Source organism: Chelon labrosus (genome assembly GCF_963514085.1).
Source record: "Chelon labrosus genome assembly, chromosome: 16".
Taxonomy (NCBI): domain Eukaryota; kingdom Metazoa; phylum Chordata; class Actinopteri; order Mugiliformes; family Mugilidae; genus Chelon; species Chelon labrosus.
In genome coordinates this window covers 23832847-23860002 of record NC_140349.1, presented here as the reverse complement: position 1 = coordinate 23860002, position 27156 = coordinate 23832847, and the positions used below count along the sequence as shown (strand labels likewise).

Below are 27156 nucleotides of genomic sequence, written 5' to 3'. Positions count from 1 at the left end.
TATCACAGTTTTCTGACAATATCATGTCTCTCCTGACCCTCTCCTCCCTCTCTCTCTGGAACCACAATTAACACATTTGCTCTCTGTTATTGGACAGTACGTCTCAAGTGCTAGTTTGGAGGATAGAGTGTATAAATATGGACGTGTCGCCACTTCCTTGCATAAACACTAGTTTCCCAGGGATATGGGTGGCGCCATCTTGCGAGTTTGGAGTCAGAGTCTTCACAGTCAGAGAGTGGAGCCACGCGGAGCCGTGTTATCAATGACCTAACCACACTTCTCACTCGCATTTTCGTTTAATTAATATTGGACTACTTCCACCAGTGAAATGTTGGATTATGCACTGTATTCGTTTTTTTTTCTCTCTCTTTTTTTTTTTTTTTAACAACTCTCGCGGTCGGAGGTATGGAGCAGCTGGCATTGCCAGTAGTAGTCACCACTGTGTCACATCCTGTATCTATAGCATCAAATAACTAACTAAAATGTATTCAAAAAATTGACACTTGAACATGCGTCAACATTATATTAACTAACTAAAATAAAAAAGCATCCTTGGAGAAAAAAGGAGCCTTGAAAGCCCAGGTCCCATCCACTAACATGGAGGGGGTGGAGCTTATGACCTATACTGGAGCCAGTCAACAGGGGGAGCTCTTCTTGCTTTAGCTTCACTTTTGAGGAGCGGTTCCGCCGTCCATCTTTATACAGTCTATGGTTTGGAGAGACCACAGCTTGGCCCTTACATTGCATTACGCTCCATTATTTTGGCAGCTGCACACTTTTGTAGCCTTAATACAGAATCATAAGCATCGTTTAAACAAACCAAGAAAAATGACACACACACAAAATAACTGATTTTGTGGGATTAATATCATGCCAAGATTTAAACCTTAAACTCAGTGTTTGAAAGCTTAAATTTAAATTTAAAAAAAAGAGGACTGAAACTAAGTTTAAAGGTTGCATAATGTTTTGAAAGTCAGAAAAAAAACATTTTCCAAGAGTTTCAACTTTCTCACAAAGGGCCACAGTGTTTTTAAACTTTGGCAGACGTACGTTTGCACTCACATGCCACTGTTTTTCAGAGGGGACAACACAAATCTACAGCTTTGCCAAATTTGAAGAAATTCCATCAATGACATTCCTGAGATGTAGTCAAAGTCAAACCTTGACCTACACAAAATTAGCTAAATGGTCTTAATGCCGTGGCTGATTGGAAAACATCATACTCATGAGAGAAATCCCTAATGAGCCTCCATATTCTGCAGACACATGCAGAAACCTGCCCTACCCTGTAACCCCCAAAGATTATATCTCACCAAGGATGTAACAGATCAATGCCTGTAGACGGAGAGAGAGAGCTGGGATCACAGTGACTGATGACTGTGCAAGATCTCGTGTGATCCCAGGCTTAATGAGCCACGTCTCTGAGGGCCTCCATGGCATCACACATCTCACACCAACACTGCATGGCGTCTAAATCCTCACAGTTCACTCATGCAGCCTGAACTTGCATGGATTTCAACTTTATTTAAATTTGTGTGACAATATACTCAGCTCAAATAAATTGACTGTGATCTAACTTTTTTTTATTAAATGGACTGTATGAATGAATTTACTTATTTACATCTTTCAAGGGATCCGACTCAGGATATATTCAATTCAGTGCACTGACTTAAGAAAATTCAGTCTTCCTCAACTGTTTCCTGTTGACCAGATCAAAGTTTCCTTTGGTTCAACTTCTAGGGTTTCTGCAGGCACATGTGGACTTGAAACTTCTCCTGGGTGCATAGAGAAAGATGATTCGAAACCTGGTTTAGTGTATATGTGGCAGGGAAACCTGTGTAATTAGATAAAAATCTACCAGGGGAAATCAGGCTTCTCTAATCCCCTACTGATTATGGTAACCAGGTTTCTTGTTTACATGACAGTTGCTAGAGAAAACCTGTTACTAGAGTATAACCGATTACCTAAGTGACTGTAAATGTACGCCACTATTTATTTCCTGATTGAAGTCAAAGATTAAGCGATTATTTGGAGTCTGGTAACTCATTTTAAACTGCAAGTTACATTGCTAGTACCTCGATATCCCTGAGTACGCACATTAAGTGGGAAGAAAGCAACTGTTATTTATCTTACATGGTTCACCTCTAAAAGAACCAAAGTGTTCTTCAAAGCATTGATATTGGTGGAGTACACATATCCAAGGAAGTCTGTTATATGAACTTAACAGCCAAACAAACACACTCTTCAGTGCTTCTTCAGGACCCCGTCCCTGAGTATTTGTGGATGCGCATTGCCAGGGCAGACACTAACGAGAGAGAGCAGAAAACAAATATGTAACTGAACAAGTTGTTGCCGGAGATTGAGACTGTTTCCCAGAGCCAGCACATAAACTCCACACGGTAATATTCACAACTCTCCTGTTGCTGCTTGGCTGGAATGGTGTTGTGGGGATCGGTTTGTCCCACTTGGTTTCGCATTAACAGAGCAACCTACGGGGCTGGAAAACAGAGCAGTTCCTCAAATGGCCACTTGATGCAGGCTCCAAAAAAAAAAAAATATCGATCTTTACTGCAAAACTAAACATTTTGTACCATACAGCCTGGTACAAAAAAAAAATAAGAAAATAATTCATCACAAGATGCCTGATAGAGCCACATACTCAACTTAGCATACCACTTCCTGAGTGATGTCACAGACAGTTCCTCCATATTTATATACAGTCAAGTTTTTCAGCACAGACAGAATGGTCAGCTAGTGGACCATGAGAAGATTAAAGTTCAATGAATTTGGTAAAAAGTGTATTGGAATAGAAACCACATCAATGAGCTGTTTTTAGTTCATTATTTATAGTTATAACATTTATGGCATGGTAACTTGTATATACTTTGTATTTTGTATCTTGTTCTATTTCTGTTGGGTTTTTTTTGTTTGTTTTTGTTTTTTTGCTCCTTAAAATGTCTGTACTTGCATGTTAAGCTGCTCACTTGTGCCTTAAATTGCCCCCAGGGGACAAATAAAGTTTTCCGAATTTGAATCTGACTCGGTATTATTTTAGCCTGCTGTCTCTATGGCTGAGTCTCAACATTTCCCTTAAGAGGGTTAGGGTTAGGGTTAGATGTTCATTGGTCTCACTGTATGTCATGTCAGCAAACTAGGTGATTATTTCTCAGTACGGAAACATGTCATGAAAGAAACTAGCAAGCCATTCTGATTAAATAACAATCTGAATACTACTCGTGAAAGGTGTCAGGGTACGAAAACATACAATGCGACAATCATGCATCAAGTTAAGGCTGTTCTCACTTCTTAAAATGCAACTACCTTACTGTTGAATTAGCCTGTTCCTTGCACAAATGAACTGAACATCAATTTTACAACGTAGTTTAGAATTAGGCTTGTGTCGAAATTCTTGTGAATTAACTATGAATTCACTCTAATTTGTGCTGATAAGACTAATAACCTGACCAATAACATCCAACAACATGACTAACAATCCATGTGATTCAAAACACTGTTACTGAAGACAGCAGATAAAAATGGAATCCAGTCAGTCCCACTCATCACACAGCCAACAAGGGAACAGCAATTTCAAAGAAAGGTCACCCAGTTGGTAACGCTGCTGTTATTCTTTGCTGGGCAACTCTGCACATGTTGCTCCAGGTAAACTGACACATACCATCATGTAACCACTGGTGACATTTAAATGTGAGGCTGTCTACCTGACTCAGATCTGTACCTTGCTCCAGCCAATTAAGATTGGTTCTTTCCCTCTGCCCCTGAAGATCTAGAGTGTTTAAGAATGTCACAGACTGCCCTTTAGCTAAGGCAGCCCAAGGAGGATGACATTTGAAATACAGTGCGTCTACAAAGGATCCTTTTGTGAGTCAACTTTTTAACATTTCTACTGTTCGAAAGATCTTCAACAAGGATTTAGTTGCACTTGCAGGAAGAAATCATTTTATATCCAATCCTGATAGAAACTTCTAAGCCTTGTTAGACACCTCCAACAAGGCTTGGAGAGAAGTGAATAACATTGACCATCTCGTGACAATTCAATGTTCTGCTGGTAAACTTTTGGACCTGGCATTCATGTGGATGTTACTTAGACATGTAGCTCCCACTTAGACCAGACCAGGCACCCCCACCCCATAGCAATGACACTCCTTGATGGCAGCAGTCATCCCCAGCAGGATTCAGCCTGTACACAGGCACGACTCAAAAACATGAAGAACAGCACAAGGTGTTGACCTGGCCTCCAAATTCACTAGATCCCAAACTGATCAAGTATCTGTGGGATGATCCACAGAGGCCCCTCCCCTCAACCCATAGGACCCAAAGGCCCCCACTAACAACATTCTGTTGTCAGAAACCACAGGACACCCTCAGAAGGCCCATGTCCATTCTCTGATGAGCACCAACTGTTTTAGAGGCACAAGGGAGACCTACACAATATTAGGAAGGAGGATGCTGTTGTAGAAGGTTCTATCCATTTTAGAAGCAGTTTAATCTTGTTGTGTTTGGTATACTGTGTAATATGAGCATGGACATATTATTCACTGATGTCAGATGCCATCATCAGCAGATGAGGAACAGTGGTAAGTACCATAATGTGTTTACTAATATTTCATCAGTCTTGGGCCATCTGTTAAATTGCATTATTATATAGGATTATATAGAACTGATCTCCTCTGTTGGTGACTATATTAATTAAATTACCAGTTACGGCGTTAATGAATGTTGGTGTAAGTATGAACCGACACATCATTCTAAATATCATACCTGTGCCAACCAATTCAGAGCCTTTTTCTTTGTGTAAACTTTGGGATCAGGTTTGGTTCATTCCATTATTTTATTTCTTTTCTCTTTTTCACATCGGCATTTAGCCAGGTCATGTTTGGAAAATGGACTTGGCATGACATTTGAAAAACGTAAAACTTTGTGTTTCACTAGACTGGTGAGCATCTGGTCAGAACTACAGTTTGGGTCTTTGGTTGAGTACCTGAAAATACGCCTGACATTTTCATTTTGAAAATATTACTCCTTGTTTTTCAGCTTTTCAAATGAAATAGATGAGCTTTGCCTGCACCGACAGAAGGCTGAGTGCACTATTATATGACAAAAACAACCAGATGGAGGAAATGCATTATCGAATCATCTCTGTTCACTGATGAACTTCACTCTGCTTTATGCTAAAGCTCTCAAAATGTCACATTTACACAATAAATGCAGATGGCGTTTCGGGAACACTGCCCTGTGTGAGCACTGAACACCTCATTAACCAACTCAATCTTCAAGTAGTACTGTGCCACATCAGCAAGACGTCCGTCTTTAATTGAGACCATAACTTAAAGTTTACTTCATACATGCTGCTGTGACGACTTTTTACTGAACAACAATACTGATCAATAAAAAAAGTAAAAGAGCGATGCTTAGAAGCTAAAACTAATGAAACATGATAAGTGCATTTATTCCTACACTAGCTGAAGAGATAAGAGTTTATAATATATGGGGAATACATAAAACCACACTCGGATGCAAGACTACCATAATAAATGCTTTTATGTGACAAACAATAAAAAGAAAAAGGATGATTTGGAAAGTTCAGAACATATTAGTTTCCACTCATATAGAAAATCATGAAAATACGGTTTTAAAAATACCTTCTAAAGAGAAAGCCTTTCTTCTCAGTCTAACCACCCCATCTCTGACACAATCATACAAAAGAGCTGACCATAACACTAACATAATGTACCATTTGCAGATTAATAATAGAAACACAATTTCCATTCCCGCTGCAGTCGTCGTCATGACCAACAGGAACAAACAAATGTCCTGCTTTTGTCACGGCTGCGATAAATGATGGACAATTTTAGCGGCATCAGGAGCAATTTTCCTTTAGAAGGTTTCACCAAAGGAGGAACATTATTGGTCCCAATACCATGAACACTTTTATGTTATTTATCAGGAAGAAATACATTTTTAACTAATAGCTACTGTTCCCCCACAGCTTCAGAGTTAGGTTCAGTATGCCGGTAGTAACCTAGCCTTCCATAGAAGGCCAAAGAACAACACGAACTTTATTATTTTGTTGGAGTTATGTGAAACAAATGGCCAAGCTTACTTAGGATGCTAGCTACAGACAGTTCAGCGAGAAATGAGGTACCCTCTTTTGCCGGCAACTGAATCACAAGCTTGAGCAGCATGGAAACAGAAACTAACTGAAGCAGAGCTTGAACTGGTGTTTGAAGGAACTATTTGTTGAATGATTCCAAAAATCACCAAACAGTGGAAGCATAAAAGAGTCTAGCAGACATCGTTAATTTTTTTGCAAAATCGGTAGATTTCTAATGTTGTGACCTTAAATACAATTAGCCACAGGCAGCATTAAAAGCGATGGGGTGAAAAAAATTGATTATCTCCTCACAATGGCATCTGTAAGGGGGTGGGATATCTTAGGCAGCAAGTTCTTGGGGTTGATGTGTTCGAAGCAGGAAAAAATGGGCCAGATTACGCATCTGCTGAACCATGACAACGGCCAAACAGTGTCAGACTGAGTAGGCGGACCTTGTGAGGCGTTGTCACCATGCAGTGGTTAGTAACGAGCAAAAGTTGTCCAAGGTAGGACACTGTGGCCCTGTAATCGGATCACTCAAGACACACGTCGTCACCAAGTCTGAATGGCCCCCTACTCGTCTGATGAATCATATTTTTTCTTTTTACAGCATGTGGATGGCCAGGTGCATGTGTGCCATTTGCCCGAGGAAGATATGGCAGCAGAATGTACTATGGGAGGAAGATAAGCCGGTGAAGGCAGTGCGACTCTCTGGGCAATGTTCTGCTGGGAAACCCTGGGTTCGGGGATTAATGTGGGTGTTATGCAACACCTATATTTTTTATTGTTGCAGGCCACATACAGCCTTTGACAGCAATGGTACTCCCTGCGGGCAGCATTCAGTCTTTCAGCTGAATAATGCATCGCGTCTCACTGCATGGTTCAGGAATGGTTTGAGGAACACAACAACAACAAGTTCAAGGTGTTGAACATGGAACCCAAATTCCCCAGATATCGAGTCCATTTTATAGAAATCTCACCACACAGCTGAAGATCTAAACGTATTTGATGCTAATGTCTTTGTGTGTGATACAACAGGACACTTTCAGAGGTCATGTAAAGTCCATGCCTTGTACCGTGGTGGCACAAAGGTAACCTGAACAATATTAGGCAGGTGGTATTAAAGTTTGGATGGTGTCCGTGTAATTTTATTGTCTATATACCTGTATAGCTGCATTCTCATAAATTGTTATAAAGCTTGGAAGCCTGAATATATGCATATGACACAATACGATACGTGTTAAATAGTTGTTAGCTTTACCAGGGTATATACAGTATGACGCATCTCTGCATTTTCTTTAAGTATGCAAGTGTAGGAGGAAAAAAGGGAGAAGAAAGTCTATTTCCAGAAAGCCACGGCACAGCAGTTTTCAGTCTGAGTTGCTGCCTGCGGCTACAAAGTCACTTAACCTCGGAATTCAATTGAGTTAATAACCTGGCAGAGTGTTTTGCATGCGAGTAATCAGAGCTGGTTCGTCGTTTAAAGCATGACCAATCTCAACGACATCCAGATCATTCAATTTTATTTGACTTAACAAAGTCCAATTTCATTGCAGGGGTTACTCCCTGTATTTAAGCTTTAAGGAGAAAAAGCAGCTAAGCAACTCTGCCATAAACAACATCAATCTTTATTCTTTTATTATTAGAAAGTATTATAGAAAGTGTTAATATTCTTTGTTTTTCCACTGACACATCTTGTGTCAATGGAGTAAAGAAAAATATGCCTGTACAGCAACCTGTTTTCATTGCCAAACTATGCATGACACACTCATACCACCGTGTTGAAAATGAAAGCAGAGCGAGTCAAACTTAACAGTAAAGCTGTGGGCTGTAATCATAAACAAAGAGCCTGAAACATGCTAAAATGCCCTCAGAACATTGCGTTCTGACTATGAAACATAACATCTATGTTTAAAATATATTAAAAATGCCCTGAGGAACTGAGACTACAGAGTTAGATGATAACCATCTGTCATCTTGTCAACATGAGAAACACCTTTCACACCACATGTTGCCGTTTCATCTACAGGTAATGCAAAATTATTGGTTAGTTAAGCTAGAGGGTTGGTTAGTAAGTCACACCTTGTCTTTTTGTATGACTGAATACTGGATCACTTACTTTCATTATCATTTTAGCAGAAAAATAAAGCAGCAGAGAGGTGACTGAAGCAATCCTGCGAATTATTCCTATTACATGAAAAAGCCAGCAATCACCACTAACCAACACGTGACTGCACTTCAAACATGGCCTGTCACATGTCAATGTCCCATGTGAACAAGCCACAAAGCTCTTTCTTCAGAATAATTACCTACCGAGAGGCTCTTGGCAGATCTAAATGATCTGCTTCGCGCATTTTCCCCTGCTGAAGCATTAGCAGAATTCAGACTCCATTAAAGAGTATTATCCAAGCAGGAGGTGCAGAGCTCTCAGACATTAGCAATCACTTCACTTGCCTTTCAGGGCAAAAAAATAAATATTCAATCCAGAGAGCAGTCAGAGTTGTTAGCATATGGATTTGAGCGACAGAATAGATGGCAAGCCCGAAGTATATGGCATTTAAGGATCTTTTGCTCTTATGTTTTCACTGCTTTTAAAGGTTCATACTATTTTTCCACTGATTTACATTTGCCAGAAGCTGTCTACTAGTCTATCCATATTGCTCTATTCTGTAGCATTTCATTCATACAATGAAAGGAGATCCGATTTGACCTACCCAGCATGCCTTAAAATTGTTTCAAAAAACACCAGCTATAAAAGCATAGCATAAAAATTGTTGAATCAGCTCCGGAAACACAGCAAAATAGAAGATGAGACCGGAAGTGGACCAGAATTGTGTTTGGATAAGAATGACCTAAATGTGTAGTGTAGCGTAGCAAATCAGGGTGAGGAAGGGGTCGCAGTTAGTTCAGATCATAAAGATGAAAGTCTCCTGAAAATGAAGTCATTTACGTTGACATCAGCCACGTTTATTGTTGTTATGGGAACTGGCACAGCGTGAGCCCCAAATGCCGAATATTGCAGGTGGATGGAATTGTTCCATGCTGAGAGGGAATGGAAATTTCTACTGGAATACCTTGTTTGCTGCATTTTCTTTTTGCGCCGTCTCCGCCAAAGTACACACAGCAAATGACTTAGAAAGCCTCTGCATGTGAAAGACTTACTAACGTGACAGATTTCTGCACCCTTTCTGAAGATTGCTCACTTTTACACCAAGCTCCAAGATTGTAGCAACGGCCTCCACAATCCTTACCTCTCTGTCCATGCTGTCTAGATCCTCCTTGCAAAGCGTGTACAGGGGCATCGTTTCCGACATGCTCGGCTGTCTTTTCCGACGAGACGGCCCCGGCTGCTCGTCGTCCTGGCTGGACCCCGCCGCCTCATCTTGCTGACTCTGTGCGCTTCCCCTGTGGTAAAGTGACAGACAAAATAACATAAAACCCTACATGTGGAACAAGCTGGAGTTTAGATCAATAGATGTGCTGGGTGTGTAAATGGCTAAACAGACAGAAGCGGAAAGCTGAGGATTTTCATTCGTACGTGTGACATTTGCCACTTTTAACACCACAAACCACCAAGGAATTAGCTTTTATCCGAAACTACTTATTAATACGTTTTCAGTCACACTATTCTTTTTTTTTTATTATTATTATTCTTTGTGTTCTTCTTACAGCAATTACCACAGAACTGAATTCATTTGCAAACACTGTACATAATCAGCATATATAGCTCACAACTACAAAGCATGGAGGTTAAGGCTGCAGACAAATCCTCAGTGCACAGGCTTTCTCTCTCCGTAACAAGGGCCCAGTAAATGTACTGTATATGTAAATGTTTCCACACTTCCTCTTGGCAGTGCTTAATTGAGCAGATCTTCTTTGATGATTCCATCCAAGTTTATGTAACTCCCTGAAAACTTCACATTGCCTCTAATCCTTGAATAAAGTGGGCCAATTTTCAGCTTGAGATGATTAATTAGACAGTATCATCACAGATATTTTCTGTTTAATAAGGTTTTAGGTTGCTTGTAAGAGTTATAGGCGTACAGGAATATATTCATATCTTTATTTAAAAATCTCCCCCCCCCAGACTTCTTGTGGCACTCAAGTGACCTTCAGCTATACAAAGAACACACCCTTCATTAGCATTCGTGAGTGGCAGATGAATGATCACAGAGGTGACTCTGAGGAACTGAGAAACCTTTCTTGCACCTGCCACATCATCCTTGTCAAACTGTAGGAGGAAAATCAAATGACTACATGTGGAAAAATGTGACTTTACAACAACCTGAATTCTACAGTGCTTTTGTTTAAGACCCAACGCGCAGATAAAAAGACGCACAACACAAGGTTGGAGGCTCGTCTAGGAGCTGCAGAGTGCACACTCTGTAGTTGACAATCTATCCCCAATCCCCATACGACATCAATCCATCCAATAAAAGGTTTGTTGGAGGGTTTTATTGCTCCTCAATTGATCACTGAGGAAGCTTAAGACCTCTATTGGGGGTAATTCGTGCAGTACAGTATCATTACACTAGCAGCTGTTTTAGTTGACAGGGAAGGTATGGATGGAAATGAGGCTTAGAGGACAAACCCATGCATTTAAGGACTTATCTGAGCGATCCTTGTGGTCGATACTTAACAAATATGTCAATAGCATTCCTCCTACTGTTTGGCACAACCCTCAAGGGTCAGTATTTCTGGAGAAAAGCAGTGCGGGGATACTTCCACTATCGATTTAAAATGATGAATGATAGTAATAGGATGGGATGAAGGCTGATGAGTTTGCTGTTGTTTTCAGTGAATTTACGTAAAAGTCTTAACCCTGCTGTCGGTGGAAGTTTCAGTTGGCTTTCAGACTAGTCCACAGTGACTTTTTCAAACACACCAACTTCCGGACCGATGTGGGAAAATCAAAGTCCTGTGCAGGTCATTTTGCAGTTAATAGAACATATCTGTATGCGAATATTCCCCAGTGGCATTATTACAGGGTTATTACAGTAGGCTGCAAAATCGATGACATATAATGAAGTGACTCATAATTTGTTATTTCTTATGAGCCATGTTGTGACAGAGAACATAAATATACACATAAGCTGCAGTAAAGATACATGCAATTGTACAAGAGGGATGCGCTCTGACAAGAGGGACAAGAATGATTTACCTTCCTCTCTGTAGGATTTAACTGTTCTTGGTTTGTTTGTTAAAGAATAAGTATTATAGAGAATAAACTATGTGATCCTTTAATTCTATCAAAAGACACAATTTAATTTGTAGATATGTTACCTGTTTATAAACAATCGTAAAATAAAATTGCAATTTATAAGACAATTTGGATGTAGCACTCCCATCATTTCTACCACATGGCAGCGGAGGCAGCTAGTAGCATTAATGGCAAGCTACAACAACAAGACATGAAGTCCTTGATTTGTGTTCATTTTTAAAAAATGCAACAAAAAACCCCCACATTTGTCTTTTTCGTTGCATGATTAGGCTATATCATCCACCTCCTGCAGTACCTGAGACCAGATGGCTCTCTGGGATCAGACCCAGACGCCTGGAGGTAGGGCGGTCGCCGTGACACCTGAGGCCCCCTGCGGATCAGCTTCCCCGTCACGGGGTCGTAGGTCCGAACCTCTGGAGCCGGAGGTAAGGGTCTGGGGTGGATGGGGGATGGGTGAAAAATAGGCTTCGGTAGGGAGCCTTGATTGTCAGGAAACGCCGCTGGACTGTTGCACCTTTAAATATACAAGAAAACAATGCCCACAGGGATGGAATTAACGTCGTAATCTTGACACTTTATCAGGTTCTATCAGCTAGGTTCATGATGAGACCTCTGATCTCTTACCGTGGCGTCTTGGAATAGTCTTCTTTTAGCGGGTACAGCATCTCCTCCACCCTTTCCCAGCGCTCCAGACAGCTCCACAGCCAGTCTGGGTTGACAACGTAGAGGTGCTTGCAGCCTTGTGCCTGACGAACCTTCTCCGTGCCTGGATGAAAGGAATGAAAGAGAATGGGCGTTTTGACCTTACAATCAAAAGCTATTATCAAATGCACATATAAGCATCTGCTCCATCATTCAGTTCAATGGTCTGACCTTCTTTCCTGGAAGAGAAAGGAGAAAATAACTACCTGCTCAACATTATTTGAAGGATAATAGGAAGATTTGTCTTTGGGAATTACGCTCTTTTCAAAATGCGTTTCCATGCTTTGTTTGGTAAAGTCAACAAAGTGATTCTGCTTGAATAACACTACTGATATTTGACACAAAGACACTAAATTGAATCTTTGAGCTATTGACCAAAGGTTATTTTTAAAATGCATAACTAAAAAATCAAATGCTTCTTTCTTCTTTGCATACAGACTACCATCATTTGGACAGACTTGCTGTTCAGCTGGTGTTCAGGTTTGGTTGTAGATTGGAATGGATATTTCTGAAAAATTAGATTACAGTGAGAAAGGTGGTGGTAAGAAAGCCTGAAGTAAAGCTTCAAGCTTTCTCGCCAACCCGAGTCTAGAGACAGCGTCTAGAAGCCATGCGAGTTTCCCTGTTAACTGCACTAAAAAGGTGCAATTAAATCACAAGGTCACGCTAGCATTTGTTAGCTAGCAATAAACATTATAGTTGGTATAATCGAGGAATGCTTTCAGTTTTGCATGCATTTGGATATGAACCAAAAATAACGGAGAAATCTAATTTGCTTGTCGCCAGGATTTATCCTGTGAGGGCCATTAATGATTGGCTCAGATTTTATGACGACTGATATTGTTTTTAGATACTCCATCCTGGACCAGATAAGGAATAAAACATCTTGCCAGATTGAGCACATCACTGTAAGCATGACTAAAAATATGCCCTTTTCCTTCAGTTTTACAGAACAAAAGCTACAGACTCAAATATTGTTGGATATAAATATCTACATCTATATAAATACCTCTATATAAATACCTAAGTGTGTTCCATGTGGCTATTTTCTGTGTATATTTTTGGACAGATGCAAAATAAACAATTAAATAAATATGAATCATGTCTTCTGGAAAGTGTAATGACCCTTTGGTTTTCGCTCCACATGTTTTTTTGCTACTATCATCCAGTCTCCACAACAGAAGGGAAGAGTGTAAACAGCATGACCCAGAGAGCCACAACAGCCAGCTATTAACGGAATGCATGCTAGACTGCAAGAAATCAGACATATCCTATTAACACTTTTGAGCGTCCATGTGTGATTTGTCCCAAAGCCAAATCTTCCTACATCAAGATAACTGTGGGGGAGATGCACAACTTACAGCTGCACCTTATGCAATTAAATAGTGATGGTTGTTAAAAGCTATAATTAAACAATCAGATACACGTGATGGATGTCTGCCAAATATGCTCCTCAGGCAACACAACACGCAATTTCAGCAGTTATTTGCAGACTAAATGACCTGCTGCTCATATTGCCCTGATTCCATCTCTGATTTTTCTCTCCTGCTGATGTACGAGGAGAGTGATTGCCAACGCCGCACTCAGCAGGGCCGGCTCCCAAGGCAACAGTGCCACTTCCTGTGTTTGTTTTCAGATGGCAAACTGGATAGCGGGATAGGTGTTAATCCACTTTTGGTGCTCTTCAGACAGACTGGCTTTTTTTATTTTTTTTATTTTTAAGCGAGTAAAAGCAGCTTTGGCATTTTCTGTGCGACGGATAAGAGTACTGTGTTGGCTGGGTATTACAAGTAAAAATACAGCCATTTGATTTAAGGTCTTCACCAAAAGAAATAAATAAAAAAAACACAGAAACACAGAAAAAAAAAAACACACACAAACACAGTATCCAGTATTCACATGGTTGTGTAAAATCAGGATGCTGTAGACTGTGTTTCTGCCACTTGAGTATGTGTTATTACAGAGATGTAGGCATATTAAGGAACTTATAGGAAATGGTAAATGGCCTTGCTTTTATATAGCGCTTTTCTACCTATTGGTACTCAAAGCGCTTTACAGTCACAGACACATCTACCCATTCGCTCACACAAGCACACACACATTCACATTATTATTTGAAGAAACCAACCCAAAATCAAAAGATATGTATTCACTGACATTTAAACAGTCTGAATTTGATTGTGTTTTCAGTCGTCACTTTTTTTTGAAGTCAGAGTTAACATTAATAACTCAAGGTGGAAGATTCAATCTTTGTCAAACCAGCAAATAAATAAAATGTATTTCAACAACATGTCTACTTACCAGCTCGTGCAGCGATGAGGTGCGTTGTCCGATTAGGATCTTGAGAGTTAAGAACCAGATTCTTGCCAATCTTGGCACCCAGTGCTTTGGCATGGTAGTACTCACGGGTCCTTTCCATGGGGTAGTTGGTGGGGTACAGACCGCTGAAAACTAATGTCGTGCCCTCCAGTGTTTTGCCCTTCAGCTCTGGGACAATCTTGCGAATATCCGGCATTTCTGAGGCCTCCTTCTTCAGGAAGTTCTCGTAACGGGCGTAGTAGTCCGCGTGGATCCTTTCGAGCACCTCCTCCAGGTAGATTAAGTGATCGTCCTGGTCGTTATCGGCTTCTTCCTCCTCTTCCTCCTCGTCCTCCATGCTCTGGTCCAGGAGCTCCTCGCCCATGGTGACCCCAGACTGTTCACTGTTCTGGGACTCGGTTTCTGGCTCTCTCCTGTCTGAGCAGCCATTTCCAAGCTCTGGATCGGGGGGCAGGACTCCTGAAGATTCTGCTACATCGGAGATGTTTTCGCTTTCACCCTGACCTTTCCTGTCCCCTTCCTTTGCTCCATCCCCGTCAGCGGTCTCCTGCGTGACCCCTTCCTGTCCGGACTCTTTTGTCCGGCCAGACCTGCCTTCACTATCTGATGATCTGCCCGATGAAGGAGGTTTATCTGTAATAGAGTCGTTGTCACTGTCACTGGAAAGATCAAAGTCTAGATTATTGGATTCATGGCTCGGTGCTGATGAGTTTGCACCTTCCTGCGCCACTTGTGTCCTGTTACCATCATCATTAATGCTTGCTTTGTCACCCTCCTGAGTTTCTTTCGACTCCACCGTAGATTCTCTCTCAGTCCCTGACCCTTTACTCTGACTTAATTCATCCTCTACAACCCCTGTGGGGTGTGTCCGTTCATTTGTTGGTACTCCCTGAGTAGATTGAGGTGTTGCGGACTCGTCCTTTCCAGAAACACTGTGGTCCTTTGCCTTTTTCCTGAGACCATTATTTTGCTCATCGGCACCAGGCGCCCCTCCTTGTTCTGTGCTCTCTGCCGATTGATTTGAGGGGCCTCCTGCTGGAACAAGACATGGAAGTTATGCAGTATTCAAGAACATGTGCGTACGCATTAAGATGCAAGGCTACACCAAGATACTGATTAACAAACTCCGAGGCATGCCATTGTGACATCTGGAACAAAAAACCTATTGAATTGAATCCATTTAAATCCTTTGGAAGCATACATATCCATGCTATCAAATCTAGTATGATGTTGAGGTTCATAAAACAACTCTTTAATTCTACCACCTACCATCCGTATATTTTTTAAAAATATACATCTTAATGTATTTGATGATTTTTTACACTTAAAATTGTATCCATTTGCTTTAGATGACATGCATTATTAGGAATCACATAACCTGATTTACACTGATAGTTAGGGCCTGGTTCTGGTCTGTAGCCCTGTAATTATAAACCTCTTAGTAAAAACCTTCCTAATGCGTCACACTCATAAACACGTAGGGCATAACCATGATTTTAGCTCAGGAAGATCTACTGTGCTTGACCCTGTTGAAAAACACATCTCGGAGCAGGCTCTTCCTCAGCACACGGAGTCACTCCGGTGTAAGTGACTCCGTTTGAGCGTGAAATAAAATTGTCGAGCTTGTCAACAAGACAGAATTAAATAAACTGTCGCACCGATACTGTGACAGTCAAACTTGAGATATAAGAGCTTGAGAAATAAGAGAAGAAAGTTTTCCTGTAAACTGGATAACGTACAACAAGTTCGCTTGCTCAAAGAAGCGTGATGCATCACTTGTAACCACTGGGCTGGATGGACAAGAAAGGGGAGAGACATAAAATGAGGAGACAGGACACGCTAGAGCAGGCCAGTGTTCAGCAGTTATCAGGATAAGAGTACAGGGAATTAAACTGATGGCAAAACTTTTCAACTCTGTTTAAGACATTCCCAAATACAAAAAAGGTTTAACCTTATATTGTGTACTGCACATCAAGCTCAAAAAAAGTAATTCATTATAATTCATTTGAACACAAGCTTTACTGTGAACAGCACAGATTTCTAATAGTTTAGGTTCTGCTTGGGTACAATGCATAATACTGGAGTCAGTCAACTGACTTTATATACTGTAAGTTTTTAATTGAAACAGGACATTACACTAAAAGCTGATTCATATTTGAATTTCAAACAAAACATGACCGACTCAGCATTACCTACACCTGATGATTTAGATCTTGTTGGTCCAGAATAAAAACAAGCTGGGGCACATTTCTACATCTTAACATGTACTTTTCTTTAGCATCAACACGTCAGAGGACCATGCGCAGAGTGACTGGATTTGTTTGCTGGTTGCTGTGGTTTTTAAGCCTCTCAAGCTCACTCTCATCGCTAACGAGGTATTACGCAAATATTGTGTACACAACCTTTTTCTGCTGCTGCAAAGTGGCAGGCAATATAATATATGTTAGTTAAGGCCAATTTGAAGCTCATGACATGTTTTTATTGTATTTTCAAATAGCATTAATAAAAATGCTGTCGCAAATAAAACTGCTGATTAGGCAAACTCTCATTTAAATGTGGTCACGTTTAAATAAGTGCAGTTTAACATCTGCCTGAACTGTTTGACTTGAAGCAAGACACTAAGCAAGGAAAATATATCTCAATATATTTATGTGTCTACATTAGTCCTCTAAATTATAATAGACTGACATTAACAAGGTCTGATGTGCTCCCCACTTGTGTTTCACTCTCATAGCAAACTCTCTGTGCTATCTTTGAACTGATGGACTGTGTACGAGCCATTACCGCGACTGGCTGCTCTTGTAACATGGGAACAGTACAAACAGGAGTCATCAGCTAATTGATATGACAGCCTGAGAGTGGGTGTAAATAAGGGTCCCACAGCAGACCCCAAGGAGACACACTGTCTCCAAGCAGCTTGTTTCCTGCTACGATGATCAAGAGAGTAACACTGCACCGTTGACAGGCTTCCATTTATGAAGGGCCACTGCGTACGAGCTGACAACGTAGAAGGACATACAAAGGTGAAAGTATTGAAACCCTTTAAGACGGTCTACTATTGCTCATTGATGTGTGCTTCAGATCCATAATAAGGTTTGTGGCTTGAGGTGTGTAGGCTCATTATTGATTCTGCATGACCAAGAAATTGAATGTTTGATAATGTAAATCATTACATTACTGATGATATATATTTGAACAGATGCTATAATTATTTAAATTATTTTCGCAAGTCAGTGCAACAGGCATGTATCCAAGGAATATGGTGTTTAATCTTGTTGTCCCACTGAATAAGTAAAGAGTGATAAACTAAATTTAGGTTCAGCTCAGAGCTGAGCCCGGTCTGCAGAGGCTGCAGATTTTATGAAATCTTTAAAATGATCAAACTAATGTGTAAAACATTTCAAATTATATTATAAAACCTTCAGCTTAAATTGCAGCTACAATTCACGTAGAATCCCGAAAAAAAATCTAATAAAATATATCATCATTTACAGAGAACTTATTTTATGTTTGAAAAATTAAATTCACCAAAATATTAGTATTTACTTGGTTGACTATTTGCATCCAAGACAAAGACTCACCAGACACTGTTCACCATTGTCCATGGAGGTTTGATGTTTTGGCATTTTTGCCAATGCGTTTGCTAATATCAGTTAAGACCGATGCTAACGTCAGTGTTTTGAAGGTACACGGTCAGAAACAAACTGAAGTACTGACCTGATGATGACCCTAGATGAATGTGACGACAGTTTTAACTATTCCTACCTTGGGGAAAATAAATATCTATTACAAATTTTACAGTGATCCTTAATAATAATAATAATAATAATAAACAGTAGGAATCCTCATCTGGAAACCATGAATGTCTGTTTTAAACCCCATGACAACTTTTCCATTAGCTCTGGACATATTTTACACTGAACCGGCCACCATCTGTAACCACAATGTATAATATGATAATGAGGTCATAAACTGTAGCCATCATTAACATGGTTACTCCTCATTACTGATATTTGTCAATTTACTCTTAATGCAATTGCAGTGCATTTGCAATGAAACCTTTTTTAGGTATTCATTTATCTAAAGTATGATACACTTGGGTGCTCCTCCATGTAATGGACTGAATAACAGTCAGTGACTCTTCTGGCCCGACTTGCTTATTAACGTCAGCTCAGGGTGCCTCTCACAGCGAAGTGTGCATTGTACTGGAAAGAACTCATTGGGCAGTGCTTTTGTTGGGTTGTCCATCTGACCCCTTGTGTTGCATGCAGTGTCAGCAGTTTCACTGTTCCAGGCTCCTTCTAGAAACACACTGCATTATCAGAGATGTGTGGAAGCACCGTACCTTTCTTTGCCACCTGAGCATCCCGCGATCCGGGGGGAGCGTTGATGTCTCCCGTGCCCTGGAAGTAGATGTACTTCTTCACAGTGATGAGGTTAGGTGCAAACTTCCAAACATCCTCCCGGTCGTCGATTATACAGACCATCGAATCCCCACAAGGGAAAAGGTACCTGTCATGAAAAATGGAGCACAAAACACTAGTAAAACTACTGAGCTTTTTGACATTCGTCTTTGACTGTTGGGTTGTTTCAGTGAGGGATGAATAATGGGAACTTCAGTTCACTTCTTACATCAGTCTTCCACTTTTTTATTTGTAAGGTGAATTCTTGGAGTCACTGAGAACCATTCACAACTGATTCTGAGGAGAAATAATATATCTATACCATCTGTACTCATGTACCAACATTAAAGATAATACAGACAGACTGTCCATGGAACAAGCCTCTTGTTAGCAATGTGGCTAGGTGTAGGAGCTGCTATATCCAGTCTGACACAATTTAAGGATAATAAGTGATGACAAAGTAAAGCCAACTGTTAACTATGAACTGCTGAGAGAGAGTGCAGAATTCAGGGAATTTACTAATTCTAACAGTGGCAACAAACTTTGGAGCAAACACTACAAAAGCAGAAAGGAAACAATGCTTAGTGACAATCCACTGGCTGTAAAAACAGCAAAAGCTCTTATCTAGTACACTGATCATGATGATCAGATAGTATGGGGTTCAGTCGTCTTCTAAGCGTACCAGAGCCCAAGCATGTGACTGCTAGCCTTCACCACATCACAGAAACTGCACACCATTGTCGAAAAGAACATCAGCAGTTTTCTGCAGGACATTTCAGCTTTGTTCTTCAACAGTTGTACATTATTATTGGTTACTGAAATGCACTGAAGGAGTTACAGGTTACATTTAAGTGAGACGTCGTGGTAGTGACGTGCAGTTTAATCAGAAAATATCAAATGACGAAACGGATCGTCTGATCTGAACATGAAACAATTTATAAAAGTTTAATAGTAGTGCTTGCTCTGAGAGTTTCAGACCTGGGTTCTGTGAAGCATCTTACAGTATGAATTGTTTTTGACACCATATAAATAAAAATGTATTGAACTGAATACAGCACTCATATGAGTAATGGGTATCAAACGTTGCACTTCATACCTTATAGGAAAACCACAAGACAAAATCTAAGTCACTCCTTTTGCCTTAAAACAAATTTCGAGTCCATTACAGTTTAGATAGAGGACAAGTGCAGGAACCCCACAGTTCAAACTGCCAGAGATTGATTTAGCTGTCATCTTTGGCAGAGGGCAATTCTCACCTAAGATTCCCCGTCTTGGAGAACGGATCGATGCATTCATCTCTAGATAGGATTCGGTGAGAGAAAAGCTTCTTTTCAGGATCCAGAAAGCCTAAAAGAAGAGGGGGGGAAAAAAAAGATGCATAATTGAAAGCCAGCTCAGCTTTAACTTCTTCTCCAAGGCTACAGTGGAGATTTCACTTGTAGGGAAAGCGTGCGTTTAAAGAAAATTTTGGGGCTTTTCTTCGGGGTGTTCAAATGAACAGAATCTTGCGCTGACTTTCTTATTATGTTTAAAAAGAAATAATAAAGAGACTTCGTAAAGAAGCAGAGATCTACCAGGCTGAACAAGAGAGCCGTGGTAAAGGCTGCTCTAACCACAGCAGAATCTGGCAATAGGAGGAGCACTGCTGCTCTGAAACACGCCAACCTCCCAGCATCAGGGTCAGTAGTAAAATCCAATTCAAAATGCATTAAACATTCATCATGTACAGGCAGAACAGTACTCGACCGGGGCTGCCCCTATTATATAAAGTATAATGAAAGACTGCACCCTGAATACCAAAAGGTTACTGTAAAAACACACTGCCAGCAATGAGACTCAACCTTGAATGATAACACAGAGAAATATTTTGATTTAGAAGGAAAGCAGGATCAGATTCAATTTTAACACCTAACATTAAACTCAGCTTGAAATGGAAAACCTTCCCACACTACCTGTCCATTTGTCAGGTAATCAGCAAAACATGAACTGCCTTCAATGTGCATTTTCAAACTGAGCACCCCTGCTGCTTGCAAAAACATCACAGTGGACGCACAACACTGAACTTAGCGTAGCATGAGCCGGAACAGAAAGCGCGTGCAGATACTTCCCTCTTATGGACACAAACAGTCAGTACAAACAGAAGAGGTTCATCAACCGTCAAACTCTATACACTATGCATTTGGTTTCATTCTGATCAATAAAATGTATGAATAACTGGGATCTGTGCCTATACTATTTCATTACACAATACACACATTTCAGCACTTAATGAAGCAAAAAGGCTGTAAAGAGTAAAGGAGCGACTCCATTACCAGCGATGGTGTGTGCATAAAGGCGGCTCCCGAACGTGAAGACATGCAGTTCATAGAGTTTAGCAATTTTTTCCAGGAATTCCTTGCAGTGTGGGCGTAGTCGTGTGTGGAGCATAGGCTCTCCTCGGCCAAGCTGGAAGTGAAAAATGCCCTGAAGGAAATGACAAGAGTATTAGGTATAACACAATCACACAGAAACTACGTAGTTAGGTCTCAGCATCTAAAGCAATACATTTTAGCTGTCTAAAACAGGACATTATCCGTCAAAATAAGTAGCTTTTAAAACTGTCTCATGGTATTACTATGGCTCCACCAACTAGTGAAGCTGCAGTTTACATCTACAGTACGTCTGTCCAGACTTCTGCAATATCTAGGGGAAGTACAACACACTAGGACAAGGTTTTGGATATAAATTGTCAATACGTCATCCTTCTATCCTATTTGAGTGAAACTGGTGTATGACTAAAAACATCTTTTGAGAAGTCACAACGACCCACCAAAATCCAGTCAAAGTAATAAACGTACAAAACTGGATGCGATGCTGTGTTCGCCAGATCTGGATGAAAGGACGTCTACACAGGCGTAAGAACAGCCAGACAAACGAGATTTGCTCATTGTGCGTTGCTTTGTAGCTGACAGTTGGCGGGGAAGGTGGAGTGTATGGACTCATCTTCCTGTTACCGCTCAATGAAAATATTGTCAACGACACCGCTGTTCCATCTGGGTTCAGCCGACTCCCTGAGGCTGCTATTTAGCATGATGAACTTGGCAGCAACCTTTTGGTCAGGCAACGTGAGGCGACAACACAATTTTGCCATTTCTTTAATGTCGGTAGTTGGTGTCCGGGTCTTTAAAAATTAAAATATTTACCATTATGTCATATTAGTGACTTGTGGCAACAGTGCTGGCATTACATGACTAAACTATTACAGAAAAAAGTTTGTAGCAAAAACAGAAAGGAGGGTGGATTTAACAAAAACACACTTAATTGCATCTTAATTACATGTGTGTGTGTGTGTTTAATAAGAGTGATTTTAGGGACTACTACCTTATTAGACATACGCTGGCAGTGCTGTTCAGTGGTATGGATCAGTGTCTGGTCCAGATCCACCATGAGGACCAGTTTCTTGTTCCGTAGTAGTCTCTGCTGGTCTTCTCGCCCCAGCTTTTCAGCTTGCTGTTGTAGTCAAGAAAGACAAGGAGCAGGATGTGAGAAAATCTGACCAACTGCCATTTTATGTTCTGGTATAGTCTCTCTTTTTTTAGTCTTTAACTCAATATAGTTTAACAGAACCACAAACTACATCCTCCCAAATAATCTTAAAGTTGAATTAGCACCTTTATGACACTGTCCCAACACAAACTGGATATCAGAACAGTCATGAAGGCGTTTTTACAGCAGGGCTGTTATATTAGAATGTATTTATTTTCACTAGTATACCAAGTGAGTGTAAAATGTCTTGGAAAGATATTACAAAGCGTAAGGGAAACGTGCTTGCAAGAGCAACACACACACACAGTGAGGTGTTATAGTGGAGTAAATACAAGGTACGGTACATTTGCCCCGCTAGCCCAGGCCTCCAGGTATCTCCATCATATGACTCACCTCAGAGCTGACCATCAGCTCGGGGACACTGTGCACCATGGAGACTGTTGCTGTGGAGATAGAAGTTTGCTGGTTCCCATTTGTGCTCTGGAGCCTGAGAAGAGGAGAAAAAAAAAAAAAAGCAATGGGAGTCAGGAGTTTTGTGTATCTCTCAGGTCCTTGAACGCAGAGAAGAAAGAAAAGAAGCTTTCACAAATATGCAAATTCAAATTTGCTTCACTTGACAGCCTCTGCAGTGAGCAAAGACAACCCAAGTGATTTAGCTGATTGCTAGCAGTTATAACTACTTCAGAATCACATTGTCTGTCACGCTACCATGACATTTCAAAGTATTTCCTGCTGTTTAACATTTATGAGCCAACAGGTGTCCACATCATGTAACCAGACAACGCAAACTGAGGTGCTGAGTGTTGGCAACACCTTTAAACCCGATCACACTTTGACCTTTGAATAATACCTGACAGCTGCAAATATTACATCTTCATCAAAGTCACACAAGTGCAGAGCGTTGAACACTGTATGGCCTGAGCTGTACTCAGCTCTCCATTTATTATCTCTGGTGCCACCTGATGGCATCGAATGAAACCAGATCAACTGTAAATACTACTGGCCAGAAACACTAAAACAGTGTTTAACTTTTTATTATGAGCAATAAGTTTTAAACTATCCTCTAACAAAATGACATTGAAGCACGTCATGCTTTTTACTTTTTTCCATTTACTTGCATTTGTTTCATATAGATGTTTTCCAATCAGCTAAGCGAACTGTAAGAGGTAAACGTATGACTGTTTGCGTTTCCTTACTGAGTCAGATCCTGGCCACATTCAGCACACAACCCCTTCATGACTATGGGATGGCTGCATTCTTGTACTCTGATGATGACACCCCTGAAAAAAGAAAAGAAACAACAGTGAAAATACATTACACCAGCAATCCGGTACAGTGCATTAGTTCTGTTTTGTTAAAGGATTCAACCTTTGCTTAACCTTTGTGGAATGGAGGGCCCAGATATAGATGAAGACGTTAATTAAACCTTGCAGATTTGCTTTGACTTAGTGGCAAATGTTGGCTCGAAACTTTAGAAAACAAGCTGTAAATCCTATCATCTAAACATTCCCTATGTTCAGTAATGAGAAGCTTAGCGTCGCATACACAGTGGCTTCGCTTTGTAATTAAGTGCAGTTGTTACTACTGCAGCCGGGTGTAAACAAAGTAAAGTCTAGCGTTCCGTCTAGTGTTATTACAACAATCATGTGAAATCATATCTGCCTGACAGAAACTTTCAAACCTGTTGCATACATTTTACATAAGGGGCATAAGCTTTTAAGCATTCTGAATAACTAACATATTGCTTCCCAGATGTGAACCTTCTCTTCTGACTACTTGCAGCCCAGCTGTCTAGCGATGAGTTTACTGTCATATCAAGCAACACGGATTCTCAAAGACTGAAGTGTTTACAAGGAGCCCTTGAAGACGATACAAGACATTTCTGTCTCACATTTAAGATAGCAAAGAACGCTTTTAATCTAAATTGTAAATGTTTACCACTATCAAAATGTGTGAAAATAATCATTTCCAATTTTATATGAGCAAAAATAGGCCTCGGTTCATTAGCTGTTCTTTTAAAGTATATCCCACAACCCAAGTGGGACTGTTTTAAAACTAACTGCAAACAAGACAAGCAGAATTAAGTAGCTAAAGCATAAAATACGTGTTGTTTGTTACCGGGTTGTCGCTGGGAGATAAAAATGACCTTGTATTCTGAAACTGTACGCGGGCAGACAGAGCCAGACATAAGACTCACAGGGACAGCAGCAGCCTCCGGTCACTCTCCTCCTACCTGTCAACCTGCGCTGACTGTACACACTATGAGCACGCGAGGGGCGGCTGCGTCAAGGCACACGCACGAGACAACACTACAAGCGGATAACCCTTCAAAATAAAAGAGTAAATTGTTTTGTGTGTAAGTTTTACAGCAGGTTCATTAACGTTAGGACTCATGAAACCACTTGGTGTTCGACACATTTCCACAATTAATTGATTTACTCTTACGCTTTTATTGCAGCGCATATAAATGTTCAGGATTGTGATTTTTCAAGCTAACGCGCTTTTATTTTGAAAGTCCCGCTTGAGAGTCTGCTTGTTTATTTTGACTGACTTGACACTAGCAAGATGCTGAGTGTTGAGTTGAGTATGGCTAGCAAACATGCTAACATCAACTTAGCGTTGTTAGCTTGTTAGCTAGCTTACGTACGCCGATGATGGTGATGTAAAGTGACACACTGTGTATAGGCTTTCCAAGCAGGGGACAGGTCAGCTAACATTAGCTAGCTATGCAAGCAGAGTGACTCACCCGGGAGGTATGACTTGTCCAAGTTGACAGCAAAGCTCCTTCACTACTCCAGCACGGTCCGATTTCACCTTCTTCTCTGGCAGCCTGGCAGCCTCTGCCCCCTTCTCCTGGGTTATGGGAGCACACAGTGCTAGCACCGAGTCCACGTTAACAAGAGTCCCGGGCTTGACTTTCCACTCCAGAAGCCGCAGAGGGAGAGCCCCGGTCGGCCAGCAGATATCCGCCACCTGCACCGCGGGGCCCTCCGCTGCTGCTGCACCGCCGCCGCCGCCGCCGCCACCACCGCCAGAATCTGCAGGATCATCCTCCATCTGCCCTACACGCTCCAAAAATCCCTTTAGTTTTCAGCAACGGTCCTCTTAAAACGTATCCAATAGAACTCGCAGTGCTTCGGGTATCATTAAAACGCGTAAGCCATCCGCACCAACCAGAATTAAAAGAAATGTGCTTCAGATTTAAACACAGTAGACTCCACAGTCAGCTACGTTCGCTCTTCCCGCCCGTAAACAGGAAAGCGCAACACTGCAGCGACACGGGTCGCTACAGCATCCGGTACTACAGCAATAAGCTGGTTCAAAAACAATCGTTTCTACTTAGATTTCAAAATAAAACTCTGTATAAAATGCGAGCGTCACGTAGGTTGGTGAAACATTTTAAAACTACAAGTTTATTACATAAGTTATCTGATTATTATACTGGTCATATTATTTTGTGTTTGTTTCTATTTGAAATACTCAATGTATGTTGAATATATTGCAACGTTTATTATGAAGGCCAAACCATGTTTCCGTTTTCGTCCTCGCCAATTGTGGTTTGTTTGACTATTATGTCTTTTTCGTATTTACGACATGCACGTAAAAAAAAAGTTTTTACATTTGTAACGCCGTGTCACAATTAAAAATGAAACTCGAAATAACATGCGGCTATTATCACAAAATGCACTCAAGCCATCGTAGCATTTTTCCATTTCCTAGAACTCTAATTCTTGAATGTAACCCACAGAGACATGACGTTTCCTGATGTAAGATGATGTAAGTTGTGAACAATACCACACCAGTGTCTCGTGCGGGGCAGTTGAGGGACGCTTATTTGTTTGTGGTGGAATAATTTACAGCTGTTGTCATGGGCTGTTATTCTTTCAAAATACACAGCGGCCATGTATAAGCCAAGTGCACTAAGGGAATTAGGCAGGCTCTGCTTAATAGAAGAAAGGAATAAGGTAGAAACTGGACACTGAACGTCATTAATTTTGAAAATAAATAAACTTTACGTTTTTCCCCCTGAAACTTCATTCGCTATAATAATAAAAAAAAAAAGTATATACAACTACAAAACATACATACCAGGAGTCCCCTTTTACATTTTTAACACTTCTAATAAAATCTAATTATTTTAAGATGTCAAAGCGCTTTGTTGCCTTTTGGATTTCCACATGTTTTAGCATGAGTCCATTTTGTCTTGTTCAGCAGTGAATTGATCAAAATGGAGTTTGCATATATTTTTAGAGAAGACGGAAGTTTATTAGTTATATATTTATTTTCATAAAGGTTTTCATATTCGTCCAAAAAGAAACTGAATGGATGTCCTGAGAAAACAACTTAAATAAGGTTTCTTTGTCTTGATTGCCGAAGTCAGATGTGTAATCTATGTTTAATTACGATCTTTTTTAAAACTTATTTGTCAAGGTAAGTTCAATGTGAAATCTTAAGACACTTCTTTCAATTTATTAATACTGTAATATTGTTAAGAATACCGCAGGCTTTGTTCCACAGTAAAACACCAACGGTGGAATAGAAGAGTGGAAGGTATGAAACAGTTCAAAGAATTTCTTACTCGCTTTACGGGATGAAACTGGGATGCAAAGAAGAAGTATACACGAATACCTGGTCAATTTTACTATTGGAACATATGAGCCTGATTTTGTGTCATCACAACTACGTCAGACTTGGTTCAAATGTGACGTCAGGTGCACATATGATCAGACTTGTCAGACGGAGGTACGTTGGGGACATCGGAGTATATTTTTAAAATAAACAATATATACTTTCCCAAGGCCTATATTCTGACATTTGTCTTGTTAAAAGGACAGTGATGAGATTCATGTAATAAATTTGCAAAGGTGCAAGAA

General features: G+C 40.5%; 1 protein-coding gene across 4 annotated transcripts in view; it reads right to left on the bottom strand.

Moving 5' to 3' along the window:
• ctdp1 (CTD (carboxy-terminal domain, RNA polymerase II, polypeptide A) phosphatase, subunit 1) overlaps positions 1 to 25606 on the bottom strand; it is a 71110-nt gene extending 45504 nt beyond the window's left edge. For 3 of the 4 annotated variants that reach the window (XM_084563282.1, XM_084563284.1, XM_084563285.1), the window contains exons 1-11: positions 25029 to 25606; positions 23479 to 23562; positions 22676 to 22769; positions 22118 to 22246; positions 21070 to 21220; positions 20014 to 20104; positions 18700 to 18866; positions 14337 to 15389; positions 11958 to 12099; positions 11629 to 11847; positions 9364 to 9517 (exon numbers count right to left, since the gene is read on the bottom strand). In XM_084563282.1, coding sequence (XP_084419408.1) covers positions 9364 to 9517; positions 11629 to 11847; positions 11958 to 12099; positions 14337 to 15389; positions 18700 to 18866; positions 20014 to 20104; positions 21070 to 21220; positions 22118 to 22246; positions 22676 to 22769; positions 23479 to 23562; positions 25029 to 25339 — 2595 coding nt within the window. In that variant the 5' untranslated portion in view covers positions 25340 to 25606. The remainder of the gene's footprint in view (positions 1 to 9363; positions 9518 to 11628; positions 11848 to 11957; positions 12100 to 14336; positions 15390 to 18699; positions 18867 to 20013; positions 20105 to 21069; positions 21221 to 22117; positions 22247 to 22675; positions 22770 to 23478; positions 23563 to 25028) is intronic. The other variant, XM_084563283.1, reaches the window with a different exon arrangement.
• Positions 25607 to 27156: the final 1550 nt, after the last annotated feature.